Source organism: Primulina eburnea, chromosome 2 (assembly GCF_022965805.1).
Source record: "Primulina eburnea isolate SZY01 chromosome 2, ASM2296580v1, whole genome shotgun sequence".
Lineage (NCBI taxonomy): Eukaryota > Viridiplantae > Streptophyta > Magnoliopsida > Lamiales > Gesneriaceae > Primulina > Primulina eburnea.
The window spans coordinates 43912704-43930585 of record NC_133102.1 but is presented as its reverse complement, the minus strand read 5'-3'; the positions used below and the strand labels follow the sequence as shown (position 1 = coordinate 43930585).

Genomic DNA, 17882 nt, shown 5'->3' with positions numbered 1-17882 from the left:
ACATATCAACAATTTCTAGCGCTAAATCATCATCTTCTGGCGTCACTCAGGAAAAAAAATGACTAAATAAATATAAAGACCAACTTATTGTATTAAAACTGCAACTTAAAAACTTTCAGAACGATCAAATCATAGGACCAAAATTGTAATACCCTCTCGACCGATGACATCAAGTTTTTTCCGTCTTGACAATCAATTGAGTGCATGGCCTGCCTTGCATGTGAAGTGTCTGTTTATTTTGGACGAAAGGCAACCCTTGGTGGGCAAGCTTTTACATGAAAGAAAGACCCCTCCATCACCTCTTATACAACCTTTATTTTCAACCAATTGTAAAGTTAGGAAAGCTGCTTTTGATCAAATCTAAGGATATGGTAATTAAAAAGATCGGTTTGCATGAAATTATTTTTCAGATCTAAGTATAATTTGACGAATTTCTGTTTTTTACGATATTAATGTGAGAGAAGAGATCATTGCATGAAGTTTTTTAGCTTTAGCGAGTGTGGAGAGGTGTATCTAGTTTCTAAATTTGACTGACTTTTTTTTAACAATCTATATACTTAGATAAAGAGCATTGTTTTCCAATAATGAATTGACAAAATTAATCTTATGTACCCGTTGTATGTATACATCATGAAACACAATATGTGTGTTTTTGTAAAGTTGGTTATTTGTTAGGCATAGATGATGCAAAACCAAATTGTTAGTTTGACCTACCAAATTTATAGCATATGTATGTGACCTTCCAAATTCAAATATACCCCAAATATTTCAATTCAAATAAATTAACTTCTCATTTTTTCAAAGGCTCGTCTTCTATGCATCAACATAGATCACTTTTGCAGAAATAAATCTTCCCTACATGCGTCAAGAAAAACAAAGAATTTTGTGGATAGAGAGCAATGTTTTTCCAATTGTGAATTGAAAAACTAACATTTCATCATCAATTTGATGTGTAAACCATAATATATCTCATAGATATTTTGGTTAATCTATTTATACGTTAGGGAGATAAATGGAAAAAAAAAAAATTTATTTAAGAAATTATTTGCACCTTAATTCATATATCTTAATTATTTTGCATTTTGATGCACTAAGTTGGTGTTAATTGATTTCAATCGATAAATTATATAATAAAAAAATGCTAACAATAATTATATATAATGAGCAAGTGCTTGGGATAATACCACATAAAGCAATTGAATTACTCTACAAAAAAATTAAATATTAATAGGCAGAAAACTATTATCTAAACAAAATTGGAAGAAACGAGTTGCAATGAATAAATATTTCATGCTTTTAATTTAATTAGTTTTATGTTATTTTCGGTTTATTTTGTATAATTTACATCATGTATTTTCTTCAGAAGTTAGTAAAATATAATATTAGTCCAGCTTCTGCAAGGAATCTAATATTTTGATCTATTTTCTGAAACGGGTGCATTATAGTTTGCATACCCTCCAAATCCTTGATTTATCATCATATAATTTAAGGCAAAACTTGTCTGAAACGGTCTCACGGATCATATTTTGTGAGACAGATATCTTATTTGGGTCATACATGAAAAAATATTACTTTTTATGCTAAAAGTATTACTTTTTATTGTGAATATCGGTAGGCTTGACCCGTCTCACTGATAAAGATTCGTGAGACCGTCTCACTGATAAAGATTCGTGAGACCGTCTCACAAAAGATCTACTCATAATTTAGATACTAATAATGATGAATTCTTCATGTTGGAAAAAAGTAATTACAATTATAATACTCTAAGAAACTTCACCTAAAAATAAAAGAATTTGAATACTTGGTCAAATTTTTATTAATATCTTATTTATTAGTAATAAATCAAGTCTTCAAATCTCATGATATAATTAAAAATAATTTAAATTAAATAAAAATAGAAATCCAATAAATTCTAGTTATAATGATGGATGATTAAAAATAAATTCTTCATATCTTTCATATAAATATAACAATAACATTAATAAAATGATAGATAGTTTAACTTCATGTTATAAGTCCAAATATTTCATATGTGTCATTTATTAATTAGTTAGAAATATTATATTTTGATACATATTAGTCTGATTATTAATAGTCATTTCATCTTCATCTAAATGATTTTTTTTTTTTTTGGTTATTTTTCTTAATATTAATTTTATTAATAACAGACCGTTTTGATCCTTTGGAACAACTCGATGAATTTAGTAAATCATTTTAGGAGGCCATAAATTTATTTTTTTAATGTATAGTGCGTGGATGGATAAATATTTTTTTTCACACTACATTCAGACCTTTAATTTCGAAACAATTTCTTTATGTTCATCTTAATATTTCAACAATTTAGCTATATAAAGAGCCACCAACTCCATTCTCACAATGGTGTAGTTGTACCCACGAAGTCCATGTATCCATTCGTCTGCGATTACTCGGTACACATCCGAGAGGGTATTAACGAATCCATGGATCTTGATGTAATTTATGATGTTTCTATTCTTAAATTCTCCGGAAAATTAATGGGTTCAATCTTCTTTTCTTTCTAAAGCTGATATGTTAGTCGTGGATAGTTCTATCATCATGGTGTCATGTGTTGCTTTTTACTGGTTTTGATTTACTGATGCTCGAGCACTTCTTTTAACTTTCATGATGATCGTCTTTTCTCTCTGCAGATGTGGATTTTTCGTGAAGGAGCTGAGAAATTTTAGTCCAAGAAAAAAGCAGAGTTTTGATAACACAGATGCCGGCCCAGACGTATTTCCCTCTTTGGTGGGAGAGCACCGGAGATCAATGGTGGTATGCTTCGCCAATAGATTTTGCTGCAGCCAATGGACAGTATGACTTAGTACGGGAGCTCCTCCGCCTCGACGGCAATCACCTTATGAAACTAACCTCCCTGCGCAGAATCCGCCGCCTCGAAACCGTGTGGGACGACGAAGAACAGTATCATGATGTCGCCAAGTGCCAATCCCAAGTGGCAAGAAAGCTACTATTGGAGTGTGAGATCAAGAAAGGCAAAAACTCACTCATTGGGGATGGTTACGGAGGATGGCTTCTGTACACTGCTGCCTCTGCAGGGGACTTGAGTTTTGTGCAAGAATTGCTTGAAAGGGACCCTCTTCTTGTATTCGGAGAAGGAGAATATGGAGTCACTGATATTCTGTATGCGGCTGCGAGGTGCAAGAATTCTGAGGTTTTTAGGGTGGTTCTTGATTTTGCTGCCACACCGAGGATTACTGCAAGTGATTGGACGGGGGAGGTCCCTTCTGCGTATAAGTTCGAGATAATGAATAGAGCTCTTCATGCTGCAGCTAGAGGAGGCGATTTGAGGTTACTGAAAGAGCTTCTCGGTGATTGCTCCGATGATGCGTCGTCATATAGAGACGACAAAGGTGCAACTATCTTACATGCAGCAGCCGCCAAGGGTCAGGTCGAGGTCAGGTCTCGAATTTCATCTCTTCACACACTTTGTTTCTTGATCTTTTTGACTTTTTCGAACACGCATTGGCTCGGCTTGAATCCATCGGTTGCCCCCAAACTTCTGTGTATTTCAGATTGTCGAAGATAACGCCATAACACGTGGACTTATCGACTATGCGGACAATGAAGGCAATACGGCATTGCATGTAGCTGCTCGCACAGGTCAGCTAGCTGTTGTCGAGGCTTTAATTCTTGCATCACCGGCATCGATCCACGCCAGAAACAGTAATGGAGAGATATTCCTACATGCTGTTGTTACTGGTTTTCAAACACCTAGTTTTCAGAGATTGGATCGCCAGATAGAGCTCATGAAACATTTGTTGAGTGGGAAGATTTTCGGTATCAAAGATGTCATCAATGCGAAAAACAACGATGGCAGAACCGTGCTTCATTTAGCCATCATAGGGAACATTCATTCTGATATAGTGAAACTACTCATGTCTGTCAGCTGCGTTGATAAGGACATCCGTGATGTAAATGTGATGACTCCGACAAATATTCTCAAGAAACGGGCTCGTTCTACATCGTCCGAACAGGTAACCAGGCAAGTGATATCAGGTGGTGGGATTTTTGAATATCGGGATTATTCGGCTAGAAAAGTAATTGCATCCCACATAAAGAAGCAAAGCATAGGAAATAGTCCAGGGACTTCATTCAGGATCAACGACACAGAAATTTTCTTGTGCACGGGAGCACTGAGTATATCAGAAGCCACTCGTTCCGCAGCAGGATTGACCATTTTATTTACAGATCACAGCCAACATGACTCGAGCATGGAAACTCGTAGTTCTCCCAAAATCCACAAGTCCGATTACGTGAATTTTGCATCAAGACGGATCAAACGCTTACTTCATTGGCCGAAGATAAGAAACAGAACCTCAGAAATGTCCCCGAAGAAATTGGTAGATGCAAGAAATTCTGTAAGCACTTCAGAAGAAATCCCGGTTCCTTTGAGGCAGAGATTTTCAAAACCATCACCACTTCCTCATAACAAACGAGCACTTTCAGTGAGGAGCAATCAGCCAAGTCCAACTGCGAAGAAAAAACTAGCTTCAGGGATGATCGATTGTGCGATGCAGGCCATTCCACATTATATAGCTTCTAGCAGATCACGTTCTAGCTCTTTCTCGAAATTATCCATGTCCTCACAAAGTTCTCTCGATGCACAACAGGGTGCCCAGATTGAGAATGAGATTGCAAGACACATCGGCTGTAATGTTCTGAATGAAAATTCGAATCTCAGACATACAGGTTTGGTGAACAAGAGGTTTCTAAACCAATACTTGTGCTTCAGTGGCGCAGGCCAACCTGTGGAGGCTCCCGTTTCTGGTTTACAACCATATGAAGCTTACGAGCGCTCCGTGCTATCAACAGCTTGATCAAATAGCCCAATGAGAACTTTGTCAAACTGTGGATAGTAACAAGTCTGCTCTTTCTGTCTGTTAATATATATATATATATATATATATATATATATCATCTTTGAGGTAACTCAAAATGTGCGGCACCCACAAGCAAAAATGATTTCATGCATGTTTTGGGATCTTGAAAATGAAAATTGTTATGCTCCTTTTATGTTTTCTATGTTTTCAATCATCTCAATGTCATCTATTAATAACAAATATCGAATAGAATCTTTATTCCGATCTGAATTTGCTGGTTGAATACCAACTTCGTATCATCGAGCTCAGGCCATAGAAGCAAGCTCGTTATTTTCTAGATAAACATGATATCTTTTCAAAATGAAATCAGTTAGATAAGAACAGAGATCAATTTAAATTGTAAGAATTGTACCTTGAGATCTCCAATAATAAACATTGCAAAGACAACATAATCATGTAGTAGTCAAACTCCGAGAATTAATGAAGAATTGGGGATGACGAGAAGGGGTTTAAGCACAGGAAGGACAGGGAATAGTGTCATTGGTTAGCATATAATAAATGAAGAAAGTATGTTTTTCTAGGTAAAAACAAAGTACAATCAATTAATCACAAGGTAGCACAAAGGAACTGACAAAAAATTTCATTCATCTCCAGAAAAAGCTTTTTTAAGTTTTACATTTCTATATACTTTCTGTTTCAACTCCTAAATCAGAGAATGATACAAAACAAAAACACAAAAATTTGTACCTGTCAAAAAGTTTGCTGAAGATGCACAAAATCAAAAGTATCAACCAAATCAGACTCTTTTGGCTGGGGAACAATCCTCTCAATAATGCGGCTAAAACTTTCACAACTAACCATGGTATCCAGCACTTTATCTTCCATAATAGTATCCCGTGAAGATGCTTCCCCAACATTCCCCGAGAAAATCATCTCTGAAATGCGGTCTTTGGTCACCTGCCTTGCATATTTCTTCATCTCCACTGAAGTCACTAAATGATAAACATAAACTATTTTTTCCTGCCCCAGCCTGTAAGCCCTGCTTATTGCCTGCCTTTCAAAGGATGGGTTCCACACAACATCCAACAGCACAACCCTTGACGCGCCAACCAGGCTTATTCCTTCCGCACAAGCCCTTTGTGATGCCAACATTACTTTGGCCGAACTACATTTTTCATTGAAGCGATTGATGGAAAATTGTCGCTGCATTTCGTCGAGTTTTCCATCCATGTAAATCACTTCCCTCCCTTCGATCCAGGATAAATGGGTTTCTAGCAGATGTTGAATGTGGAGTAAAGGGTCAATATATTGGCAGAAAATCAAAACCTTTTCTTTGAGTACAGCAGCAAGCCGGATAAGTTCAATAACAAACTGGGTTTTTGCTCCAGCGTTGGGGTCTGTTTTTCTGTGTTCTAGCTTTCTTCTGAAATTGGAAAATTCTGGATACTTGGAGACAAGTGACGGATGAACTGAGATCAAGGATACCATGTAATCTTGTTCTAAAAACTTTTGGATCTGTGCGACTTTTTGAAGTAGGCTAGTTTGCAAGTCTGTAGGTTTCAAAAGAATTAAAGAGTGCCTCAAACCTGGGAGAGTTTCTTGAAGTATACAGCCTTTGTGAACATGGACAAACGGGTGGATCATCGATTGAATCTTCTTTAATCCATCTTCAGCTCTGCTTTTCTTGCTGATAGAACTAAGTAGATACTCCCATTCCCCTTTTGCTGTATCCCCCCTTCGCGTTGTCCGAGTCAGTTTTCCAATTCTACGCTTGATCTGACTAGAAAATCCTGGATTCACCAGACACAGTGTATTGTAAAGTTCAGAGAAATTATTCTGAAAAGGTGTCCCCGATAGAATTATACGCCTTTGGGTGGTTACTTTTGTCAAGGCCTTCCACATTAAGCTTTGGCTGTTCCTAGGGGTATGCCCTTCGTCCAGAACTAAAAGACCTGGCATTTCCAGGAGTATTTTCCTGAATTGCTCGTTTCCTCTTTTCTTCTCATGTTCTCCAGCAAGTTTCTCGAACAACTGGTAGCTAATTCCTAACACACTTCCACCCTTTTTCCAGCATAAAAGCTTCACTAAACGAATAATATCCCTGCTTGTTTTATGGTCTACCCTATGACCAACAACATTAGCAGCCATCGAGGTTTCTAGGGTAGATAACTTGGTTTCATTCATGTTGTGGAATGGTAAGTCAACCTTCCATTTTTTGAATTCTTGTTCCCAGGTGATGAGCATGCCTCGTGGAGCTATGATCACGGGACAACATGTCGGGTATAGCTTCAAAAATGTTTGGATGAATACTATGGTGAGTCGTGTTTTGCCAGTGCCAGGGGCGTGCGAGATTATGCAGCCTCTACCGCTTTCAGCAGGCAGCCTCTCCAGTCTCTTGATGTCGGTATCTCCAGCAATGTTCCGCCACATGACCTTAAAGCCTTCAATTTGATGTGGAAACATTTCTTGCTCGCCTTGAGGAATTAATTCCATGACTGTGCTTTTGAGATGAATACCACAATCCAGATTTCCACTAGATGTTCCCTGAAGCTTGATATCATTAATGACAGAATCATCCTTTGATTTGTTGCCTTTCTTTCCACGTTTCTCCACATGTTCCACATACTGCAGGAGAGAATTGGACATTTAAACACCCAAAATAAAATTCAAGGAATATAAATAGTTTCTATATAACATGTATTCAAATGCATCATGCTCATATAAAATTAGACAAATGGGACAAAGGGTAAGTTGATAAACTTACAAAAGGCGGTAAGACGTATTTTATTTCCAGTATCACGTCGGAACAGTATTTGCACCTGATGCCTATTTCATCATCAAGATAAACATTATGCTTCCCTAGACAGCATTGCGCTGCTGGACTTTCATCAATCTCTTGGCAGATACTATCATCTTTATCAGCCTGTAAAGGAAGTTGTGCAATAAGCTTCTATTCATGGACATCAATTGTAAGACGAAATAACATATAAAATTACATCGCAACCAAGAAGGAAAGCAGTTCAAGGCCAGCGAGTATGGGCACCCCATCCTGACTTTTGGCAGTTTGATACACAAGTCTAAGATCCGCCAAAATTCCTATATTTGCTCGAGCATAAAAGTCAGGCGCTATGTTTCTAAATGAGTACAAATCATTTAATTTTTTCATATGATCCACCGAGTATATTTGTAGCATAAGTTACTACAACACAATTATTATTGCCACGATCCAATCTAGATATCAAGAAATAAACACAAAGTAAGTTAAGAATTTGGGAGATATCAATCTGCACCTTTGAAATATCTGTGCTGCCATCACCCGATTCCCATAATCCCATCTCTAAATCACAGAAAAGAGAATCGATTTCTGTCTCCCAATCCGATTTCTTTTGTAAACATGGCTCATCATCCTCAAACCTGAACTTCAACGGCAATGTTTCTTTACTCAATTCGTTCTCCACAACAGAATCTGGTTTTTCTTCATGTGAACCCTTTTCATCCCATATACATTCCACCAACTTCTCCATCAAGTCCGGTTCATTAGCCAAACGAGCCTTTTTCTTGGCTGGTGCTGGTCTCCCCAACTTTATTGCGGCACTTGATGCATCACAGAAAAGAGAATCGATTTCCGCCTCCCAATCCGATTTCTCCGGTAAACAAGGCTCACCATCCTCAAACCTGAACTTCAACGGCAATGTCTCTTTACTCGAATCATTCTCCGCAACAGAAACTGGTTTTTCTTCATGTGAATCCCTTCCATCCCATATACATTCCACCAACTTCTCGATCAAGTCCGGTTCATTTGGCAAACGAGCTTTTTTCTTGGATGGTCTCCCCAAAATTTTTGTGCCACTTGATGCCTTCTTTGTCATACTTACACTCTGATAATAACTGCCAACTTTATAGTCCTCGTCAAGATTATGATCGTCCTCATGGCTACTGGATTCCGATTCCGAGTTCTCGGAACCCTCCGAATCAACAGAAACATTTGAACTCCTCTGGATTTCATTGTTAACAAATGTCTCATCACCTGATGAACCGACATACACTACATCTTGATTGCTGGTTTCGTGTTTCACATCAGTTTCCGCATTGCCGATAGCATCACTTCTTTTACCTTCCTTCTTTTTAATCTCATTGTGTTTATTTCTGTAAAAGGAGTCCCAAGCACTTCTGGTTCGCCTAGACACACAACTCAAACTAGGAGTGACGGGTGCCATCTTCTGTCCGTAAAGAGACATCAAGAACACATCACTACATCGTTAAAAATCAGAAAAAACCCAAAAAAAACAGAGAATATAGGCTTACTTCACGCAGAATACATCTACTTTAATCTACGGACGATGAGTGTCGATGAAAACATAAATATTTATAACCTTGGAATCAGTCCCACGATTAAAAACTAATCAAAATCAAGAAAACTTTACGTTTGCGGGTTTCGGCTTTGATTTTACGATGAAAAGCGAAAGGAAAAGGAGGAGGAAGAAGGGTTAGAGACAAAAACACAGGGATAGAGGCGAGGGAGACGAATCGGCGTGGAATTCTGAAAAGATTTTATGACGCGCACGAAAGGCAAGTTCTGGCCTTCTGGGATGTGTTTCAGTATTTGTGATTATGGGAATATATATGTGATATATCGGTTCGTATATATCTAGTTTATTGATATATACTTAATTAATTACTAATTATTTTGGACACGTGATTATATAGTTTTTTTTATCATTATCGATGAACTAAAGTGAAATTTAAAAATTATGAAATGATTAAATTAATATTTGAATTGTTGAAATAAAAAAAATTTATGTGTTGAAATTAAAAACAAAACAAAACAAAACAAAAAAAGTGTAATATAAATATCATATAAGGATACAGTTGGAAGAAAAATTTGGTGTCTTTCTTACGTGATTACTATCATGCCCTCAACTATAATAAAATAGAATAAAATTATATTTAAAATTATTTGATTGATTAACATTAATATATATATATATATATATATAGATAAATGACATTTTGGGACATTTTGGCGGAAAATTACTATTTTTGACAAAACTCTATTTTATCTATATATATATAGATAAAATATTGATTAACATTAATATTTATCTATATATATATATATATATATATATATATATATATATATATATATATATATATATATATATATATATATATATATATATAAACAGAGTTTTGTCAAAAATAGTAATTTCTCGCCAAAATGTCCCAAAATGTTATTTATATATTTGTATACTGCAATATATGATAACTTCGATTATTGCTTGGATTTATTATATCAATTCATTTAGTTTAAATTTGAATTTAATTTATTTTATAGTAATTCAAATATAATTGATGTTGTGGGGACCCGGACGTTAATTCATTCCTTAATCATCTTTAGGAATAAATAATCAAGTATAATAAACAGGATCTAAATTTTTTTTTTTTAAAATGCAAAGCGGAAACGTAATGTAATTAAATTCAAATTACATATTACACATAACCTAACGATTATTGTATGATCTACAATAGTCCAACTAGGTTCAACTACATGTCCGTGTTGAATCCTAAGTTGCTTCTGAAGCCCGGATCTCCACGCTATCTAGTCCAGTCTCGTTCTCTTCTTCACCATTATCCTGTCCCACCTGTTGTCATGCACACATACAAACAAGACAACAGCCGGATAACTCCGGTGAGATATAAATATCCCAGTATAAATCATGTATACATGCAATCATATAAACAATATAAAAGCATATAATAGCAAATCCTATCCCATATCAAATTCATGATATGAATCAATCATAGGAATAAATCATATTCTAAAAATGTACCACTGTCAGGAACATAAATAGACATATACCATATTCAGGAACACAAATCAGTATTAATCAATACAATAAGATATAACTGTCACTCAGTCCAGTGACTCTACATTTTAGACTAGACTCAATCCTAGCCTAGGGATCCCGGTTTCCAGACATTGGCATTCCATATCGACCAACAGTAATAGAAAAGACTCCAGTTCTATCCACGTCGATATAGTATCGATCACTAGTAATAGAAGAAGCTCTGTTTTATCCACATCAGTATAGTATCGATCACCAGTAATAGAAGAAACTCCAATTCTATCCACATCGATATAACATCGATCAACAGTAATAGAAGAAGTTATAATTCTATCCACATCGATACAATACTGATCACCAGTAATAGAAGGAGCTATAATTCTATCTACATCGATAGCCAATTATCCAGTGACAGACTATGGCACTTCCGCCAATACAATATCTCATGATATCTTGCAATGTGCCCGTGGTGATCCCACCACTATCAGGCACTTCTGTCATAAGACTACTCGTCTAGCACCTGTCATCTATATTTCAAGAGAACAATTATATCAATCAATTCATTGCAAATGTCAATGCAATAAAATCAAGTATGTGATTTAGGGAAACTCGAGCCAAACCTTACTCGAGTTGTGCAATCCCAACTCAACATTAATTTATACCTTTATCTTCTCGCTCAGAAGAAGAAGAAGAAGTCCCGACTCTATCTCGGTCAATTCTCAATCTGGTAATAACAATATCGAACAGATATAATATCAATAAACAACTCAATTCAATACCTGTTCTGATCAATACTCAAATTAAAGCACATACTCTGATCAATATCGAATCAAGATGCAATTTAAATCAATACCGAATCTGATCAATATCAATTAACTGATGTTTCGACGGTATAACGATACAGTCTCGATAACCCCGTCAGTCCAAACATCACAAATATAATACCAGACTCATAGTCCATATCGATACCAGTCATAATCTCAATAACAATACATATCTGATATGAATTCTCAGTCAAATCGACTCCAAAAATCATAACAATTCCACAAGCAGTCTGTTTTTCAATCTGACTTCGATTCTATGATGTCTAACATGACAAGAACATCATATATGAATCCTATTCAATTCTGACAATAGTATAATTTCAAAACATGTCAAAACGTAGCAAAACTTACGTCCAGTTGTAGCCTACGTTGATAGGAACTCAATATTGAAGTCGGATTCAAAATCAAACGGACGGATTGTTCACAATCTCCGAATCTTCCCTCGGTTCCTTTTTCCTTTCCTTTTCCTATTTTCTGAAGAAATGAATCGTATATACATATATATACATATCCATATATATACACACGTAGCACAACTAAGGCCAAATGGCTTGTCCTTGTTCTGCATGTCGCGCGCATATGCGCGTCACAACCTCGCGCATATGCGCGAGACTTATCGTCTCGACAATCGGCACTCGCGCATATGCACGCACCAATCGGCGCATATGCGCCAAACTTTCTGGATACCGCGCGCATGTGCGCGTCTTTAAGTCGTGCATGTGCGCGCAAGTTTCTGGACACTCCGCGCAGGTGCGCGCATCGACGCCGCGCATGTACGCGGGGACCCTTCTTACACCTCTTTTAATATTTCCTTGCGGCTTTCCAGGTCTACTCCGTTCCGTCTATAATCACTTTAATCAATCCAGAAATCATCCCAGATTAATCTTAAATTACAGTAATTAAATTCTCGGGCATTACAGATGTATTATATGTTTTTTATTTTTTATTTAAATTGACACTAATATCTGTTGAAAACATAAACTACATTAAAATTTTTGCATTGATTATATCAATCAATTTATTTTGTGATATAATTTGTATTACTATGATATATTTAATTTTTATTACAAACTGTATAAATAAATTTTAAATACAAATAATTGCAATGTTCAACATCACTTATATATATATATATATATATATATATATATATATATATATATATATATGTATGTATGTATATATATTACATTTGAATTAATATGAAAAAATTAAATTCAAAATTGAATTAAATGAATTGATATAATCATGCAAGCAATAATCGAAGTGATCATTTATTGCAGTACACATATGTATTATATGGTATTTTATTTTTTTATTCAAACTGAAACTAAACTCTATTGAAAACATAAATTATATTAAATTTTTTGCATTGATTATATTAATCAATTTAATTAAAAGCATTATAAATAAACTTAAAATACAAATGATTGCAATGTTCAGTATCACTCGTGAGGTACAAAATTCAAAAATACATTTTGCTATTTTAAGTAGTTTCATGTCCAAATTAGTTACTAAAAAAGAAATACAATATTTAATTAGTTAATTTAATATTTTCTAAAAATAAAATTGGTTGAATATTAAAAATTATCATTATAACAAGGTTTTCCAATGGACATTAAATTACCATTTAATAATCATAAATTTTTTATCACAAATGCATATTATTTCGAGATTACCTTAATTTGAAAGAATTAATGTATTGTAGTTTTCTTCCAAAGCTATATGTATATTATATATCTTGAATTGTCTTCTTAAACATTCAAATAAGAGAGCCCAAGAAAATTAAAAAAAATAGATTCAAAAGAGTTTCAAATGGACATTTAATTACCCTCAATAAACATGTATATTACCCTTAATAATCAGAAATGTTGACACTCAATGCATGCAATTCGAGATTTCTATAATTTCAAAGAGTTGATGTATGATATAATTCTGCCAAAAGTATCCAATGTATAATTTTTTCCCTTTAGATGTCTTATTTGAATTTTAAATTATAAATAATGAAATATTGCATATTATAATAAAAACCAATTTATACTATTTATCTACTCAAAAATTGAATTTTGAAATGACTCATTTTTTCAGCACCATATCTTAGTTGAATCCTTCCAAGATGTAATGTTCGTTTAAATTTAGATTTGTTCGTTGTTATAAACTACTTACATATGGAAACAACGAGACATTAAGTTTGAAATCTGACTTTAATGATCGAGAAGTAAAAAAATATTATTCTTATATTTGTAAAAAAAAATTAGTTATTGCATATTTACTAATGTGATAATTTTCTTATATATTACAAAGTTCACGAATACATGATAGTATAAATGTCTCGTGATGAAAATGATTAAACCAATTCTAAAGAAAGTACGTATCTTATTAGGAGAGACGTTACAAAATTTATTGGCATTGTTTTGGAATATACATAGTAAATGTTAATAAAATAACTTTTCTGATTTATACATAATTTATTTATAATCGCATATTTCATTTTTCTTTAGGAATAATAGGCTGTTGTGTATATTATGAACATATTTTGTAGATAAAATCACAACTCATTTGTATAAAGATATTGATGAAACAATTATTGTTATCATTAAAATGTATCAAACACGTGTCATGTCACAAATTGTTTGTGAATGTGGATTTAGATGAAATTATTGAATTTAAAAAAAGTATTTCTCATTTAATGTATTGCATTTGATTTAAATATATTTTTTATCACATGTTAAAAAATAATAATATATAGCTTCTCAAAAATTAAAGAATTGATTATGTATTAAGGTTGGTGGTCGATATCAATACACTAAACACGATAAGCATCATTGCCAGAGGCTAACACAATCTAAATTTTTTTGATATATGATAATGATTATTAGTCAAAAAAATTAATCGACATGCGTTGTATTTAAGAAAGTTTTTAAAATTAACGAAAAAATATTTTTTATAATTATATAATTTTATTAATTTAAATGTCTATTCATTTTTCATTAATTTTTAGTAATATCATCATGTGCGATGTACGGGATAAATACTAGTAATCAATAAAGGATAGATACTTTTTAAAAAAAATTGAAATAAAATAAAATAAAGACGATTAATTTTATAGACAAGTGTGGTTTCGTCTGATGGATGTTCAAATTATTCAGAAAATAGATGTCATCATTCTTGAAAATATAACAATAGTATTATGTGGCATATGGAGGGCTCGAAACGACAAGCTAAAGAACAGAATTGTAAAACCAACTGTCTCAGTGGTTAGTTCAGCATTACAACTCTTGACATATTGCAGAGCAGTGCGTAGCATTGAAGGAACCCAAGATATAACAAACCAGCAGGATGAGGAGAGAGTTACCGGGCAAAAACCACAAGCTCAAGCACTAAAATGCAACGTCGACGCATCAGTACATAATGGTTCAAGAAATATCGGGATGAAAATGGTCCTTTGAGGCTCATGCAGACTATTTATCTCGGCTAAAACCAATGTGTTCCTTGGAAGAGTAGGAATTAAAGATGCAGAAGCAATGATATTCAAAGATGCTCTTAGCTAGGTTGAAGGCATGAATGTTTTCAAGATGTAATCTTTGAGTCTGATGATATCCGAGTGAATCGGGTTAGATATAAGTGGGCGATCCACATGATAGTGAAAGTGATTTATAATTTAGGAATTTGAGTGAAAGTAATGGCTTCGATAACACCTGCCAAGAAAGGAACTTGGGATTGGGCGCCAGAGGAGTGTCCAGCGTAGTCATTCCGATGCTAAAGTCAGCAGGTTGAAGACGAAGAACACAAGCAACATATGTGAGAATATATGTGCTTGAGAGTTAAAAGTTTTCAGAATCTGTAAATGAGAATATACCTGCTATTTATAGTAGTAAATCTCATCATTACCTAGTTTTCAGTACCACCTACTAAGTATGGCAAGTCGACTGCCATACTTTCTGATGACTTTTCTCACATGACAAACTCCTGTTGTTCTGACAGATAAGATTGCCAATATCAATCATCTTCGAGTGCGATACAATTTTCGAGGTAGCCTGGGTGGTAAAGTACATGAGAGCTTGTGTGAGAGCCCGGGCTCTTGATTGCCCGGGAAGAGAATGTTCCAGGCGTCTCCATGTCCGGTTGCTGATAATAGTGCTCTGTATATTGACTCTGATTTGGGCTATTCATTTAGTTTCCCAGGTCATTCATGATCCGGGCTCTTATGGGGGTATCATCAGAGTCCAATTCTAAAATAGTTGTTGAGGCAATAACCTCGGAAAGTGAAGATGACTCAGAATTTGGTGCAATTATCTCAGAGTATCGTAAAGTACTTCGTCAACCACCATCTTTATGTGCATGTTTCACACCTAGACAAGCAAACAAGGTTGCCCACAACCTTGCTAGGGTATCTTGTTTCTATGTTCGTCCCTTGATGTTTTGAATGAAGATTGTAATTCTCTTGGTTCTTAATAATATTCATGATTTCCGTTCAAAAAAAAAAATTAATAATAATAATAATAATAAACACCGATATATTGAGTTGTTAATTGGACATTTCGGTTTGGTTCGATTTTATAATACTTCGATTTGATTTTTCGATTTTCAGTTTCATAAATATCTAATCCGATATCCGAATTATTTTTATTTCGGATTGATTTTCATAACATGTTTCGGTTTTTTCGTTCAAGGCATAGATTGAATCAAAAGCTAGTTGAAGTTTTAATATACTAATTAAGATTGAATGTTTCTAAAGCAAAATTATTTTAAGTTGTGCTTCAATGAGAGGATTTGATTTGGAACGAACTATTTTATTTGACGGAGAATTTGAAATATGAATTTAAAACGACACTCGTCTTAGTTATAATTCAGATACATTGTCATTATTATTGTATTTACATAGATTAGCAATAGATGAATTTGAAAATCATTAGACATAAATTCCTTAAATCCAAACACTACCTTCATAAATTTAGGACAATCAAATTTTAAAAACTTGAAATAAGTAGGAAAAATATTATTACATGTCTTAGGAAAAGATTAGAAAAGTGACAAGAAAAAATGAAGACAGAAAGAGAAGGGAAACGAATGGAAAGGAGACGCAAATTTTCTAAAGCCTGAAAATTTGATTATTTGAGTACCTGTAGGCCTTAAGGCATGTGTTTGTCTTCAGGTGTATAATCAATAATGCAACAAAAAAATAAACATTTTAAAACTGATCGATTTTTTATTCTTTTGTTTTTTAACCTAAAAATCGAAATATGTCGTTTTTAAATACTCGAAACAGGAAAAGGTTGAATGATTGAGAAACCCAAAATTTTTGTCTGTTAGTTTATTTTAACCAAATTTTTGAATTTCTCACAGAGACTTTTAGTCTAAATTCCTCATCTATAATAAGTTCGAGTTCAACCTTTTCTAAAATTTGTGTTTAAATTGATGAATTTCAAATTTTTTATTTGTTTGGATGAAAAAATTCAGTAACAGAGGCAAATATTCTAAATTCGCTATAAGCTTGTTTTATCTTTGTAGCTTCGAATAATCCGAGACCTCAAAAATACACTTCATCATCTCCTCTCAATCAAAATACTGATCTTTTGGATCGGCTCTCTCATAGAAACATGGAACTGTCATCTTAACATCACTCAGTCTATATATATTCTTCTCGATTTCTATATCTACTACTCTCATCATATTGTTTATCATCATCTCGATTCAGGCGTGATTTTCTATCTCCATCAGCTCTTCTCGCTCTCCTACTGCTGTCAACTTGCATGTACAAGCAAGTTGAGTGTGACCATACATAAGATTTTTGGATTCAACGTTTCATTCCATAGCCGAATTTTCAAAATTCACCAATTATTAATTAATACAGTTCCTTTTTAAAAACCAATGAATTTAAAAATTAATCGAAATCACTCGTTTTTTTCATTATAAGTATTACATAATTAATTATTTTGAAAAAAAAACAAAAAATCACGGTAATTTAATATTTTTTTTAATCAAAACAAAACATCAAGTCAATTATATTTTGAAACAATACGATCGAGTTTTCTTTCCTTGAAAAAACTTTGCGCTCATATGTTTTCCACCAACATAAAATGTATTAATTTGGATTTAAATCTATGAGTTTATAGATCATTTTATCTATTATTTGGCCCAAAAATAATTACAATTTAATATATTTTTTCCTTTGCAAGATTTCGCTAGTTTTAGAAAGTAGGGAAAATTCTAACTTGTGTAAGTTGGCCTAGGTCGGTAGCACTCCGGTCTTCTATTTTTGTGTATTCAGCCCCATTTTTGCATGTCCAACCCCGAACCAGAACCAAAGAAAACAATTTATAAACTTGCACCCACAGAATTATTTCGAAATA

The 17882-nt window shown here is 33.9% G+C and overlaps 2 protein-coding genes across 5 annotated transcripts; one reads left to right on the top strand and one right to left on the bottom strand.

The window, feature by feature from the left end:
* The first annotated feature begins 2296 nt into the window (after positions 1 to 2296).
* Positions 2297 to 5043, top strand: LOC140823469 (uncharacterized). Of its 4 annotated transcripts, none has more exons than XM_073184836.1 (3): positions 2297 to 2429; positions 2667 to 3430; positions 3549 to 5043. In XM_073184836.1, exons 2-3 carry the CDS (start codon positions 2735 to 2737, stop codon positions 4851 to 4853), a joined length of 2001 nt encoding a protein of 666 aa, XP_073040937.1. In that variant the 5' UTR covers positions 2297 to 2429; positions 2667 to 2734; the 3' UTR covers positions 4854 to 5043. The 4 variants fall into 4 exon arrangements, with proteins under 4 accessions (XP_073040937.1, XP_073040934.1, XP_073040935.1 ...); XM_073184833.1 differs by having other exon boundaries at positions 2299 to 2445; XM_073184834.1 differs by having other exon boundaries at positions 2337 to 2471.
* A 341-nt stretch (positions 5044 to 5384) lies between these two features.
* On the bottom strand, positions 5385 to 9073 carry LOC140824347 (SNF2 domain-containing protein CLASSY 3-like). Its single transcript, XM_073185947.1, has 3 exons — positions 8147 to 9073; positions 7621 to 7779; positions 5385 to 7481 (listed from the first exon to the last, which is right to left on the bottom strand). The coding sequence occupies exons 1-3, from the start codon at positions 9071 to 9073 to the stop codon at positions 5607 to 5609; spliced, it is 2961 nt and encodes a 986-aa protein (XP_073042048.1). The 3' UTR covers positions 5385 to 5606.
* Positions 9074 to 17882: the final 8809 nt, after the last annotated feature.

Bases quoted from the DNA above. Each gene is read 5' to 3' on its own strand.
- LOC140823469 (XM_073184836.1), top strand. From the start codon at position 2,735: ATGCCGGCCCAGACGTATTTCCCTCTTTGGTGGGAGAGCACCGGAGAT. The intron at 3,431-3,548 runs GTCAGGTCTCGA...TGTGTATTTCAG, and splicing joins CCGCCAAGGGTCAGGTCGAG to ATTGTCGAAGATAACGCCAT.
- LOC140824347 (XM_073185947.1), bottom strand. From the start codon at position 9,073: ATGGCACCCGTCACTCCTAGTTTGAGTTGTGTGTCTAGGCGAACCAGA. The intron at 7,780-8,146 runs GTGCAGATTGAT...CTTCCTTTACAG, and splicing joins GCAGCACAGATATTTCAAAG to GCTGATAAAGATGATAGTAT. The intron at 7,482-7,620 runs GTAAGTTTATCA...TCTCTCCTGCAG, and splicing joins AATACGTCTTACCGCCTTTT to TATGTGGAACATGTGGAGAA.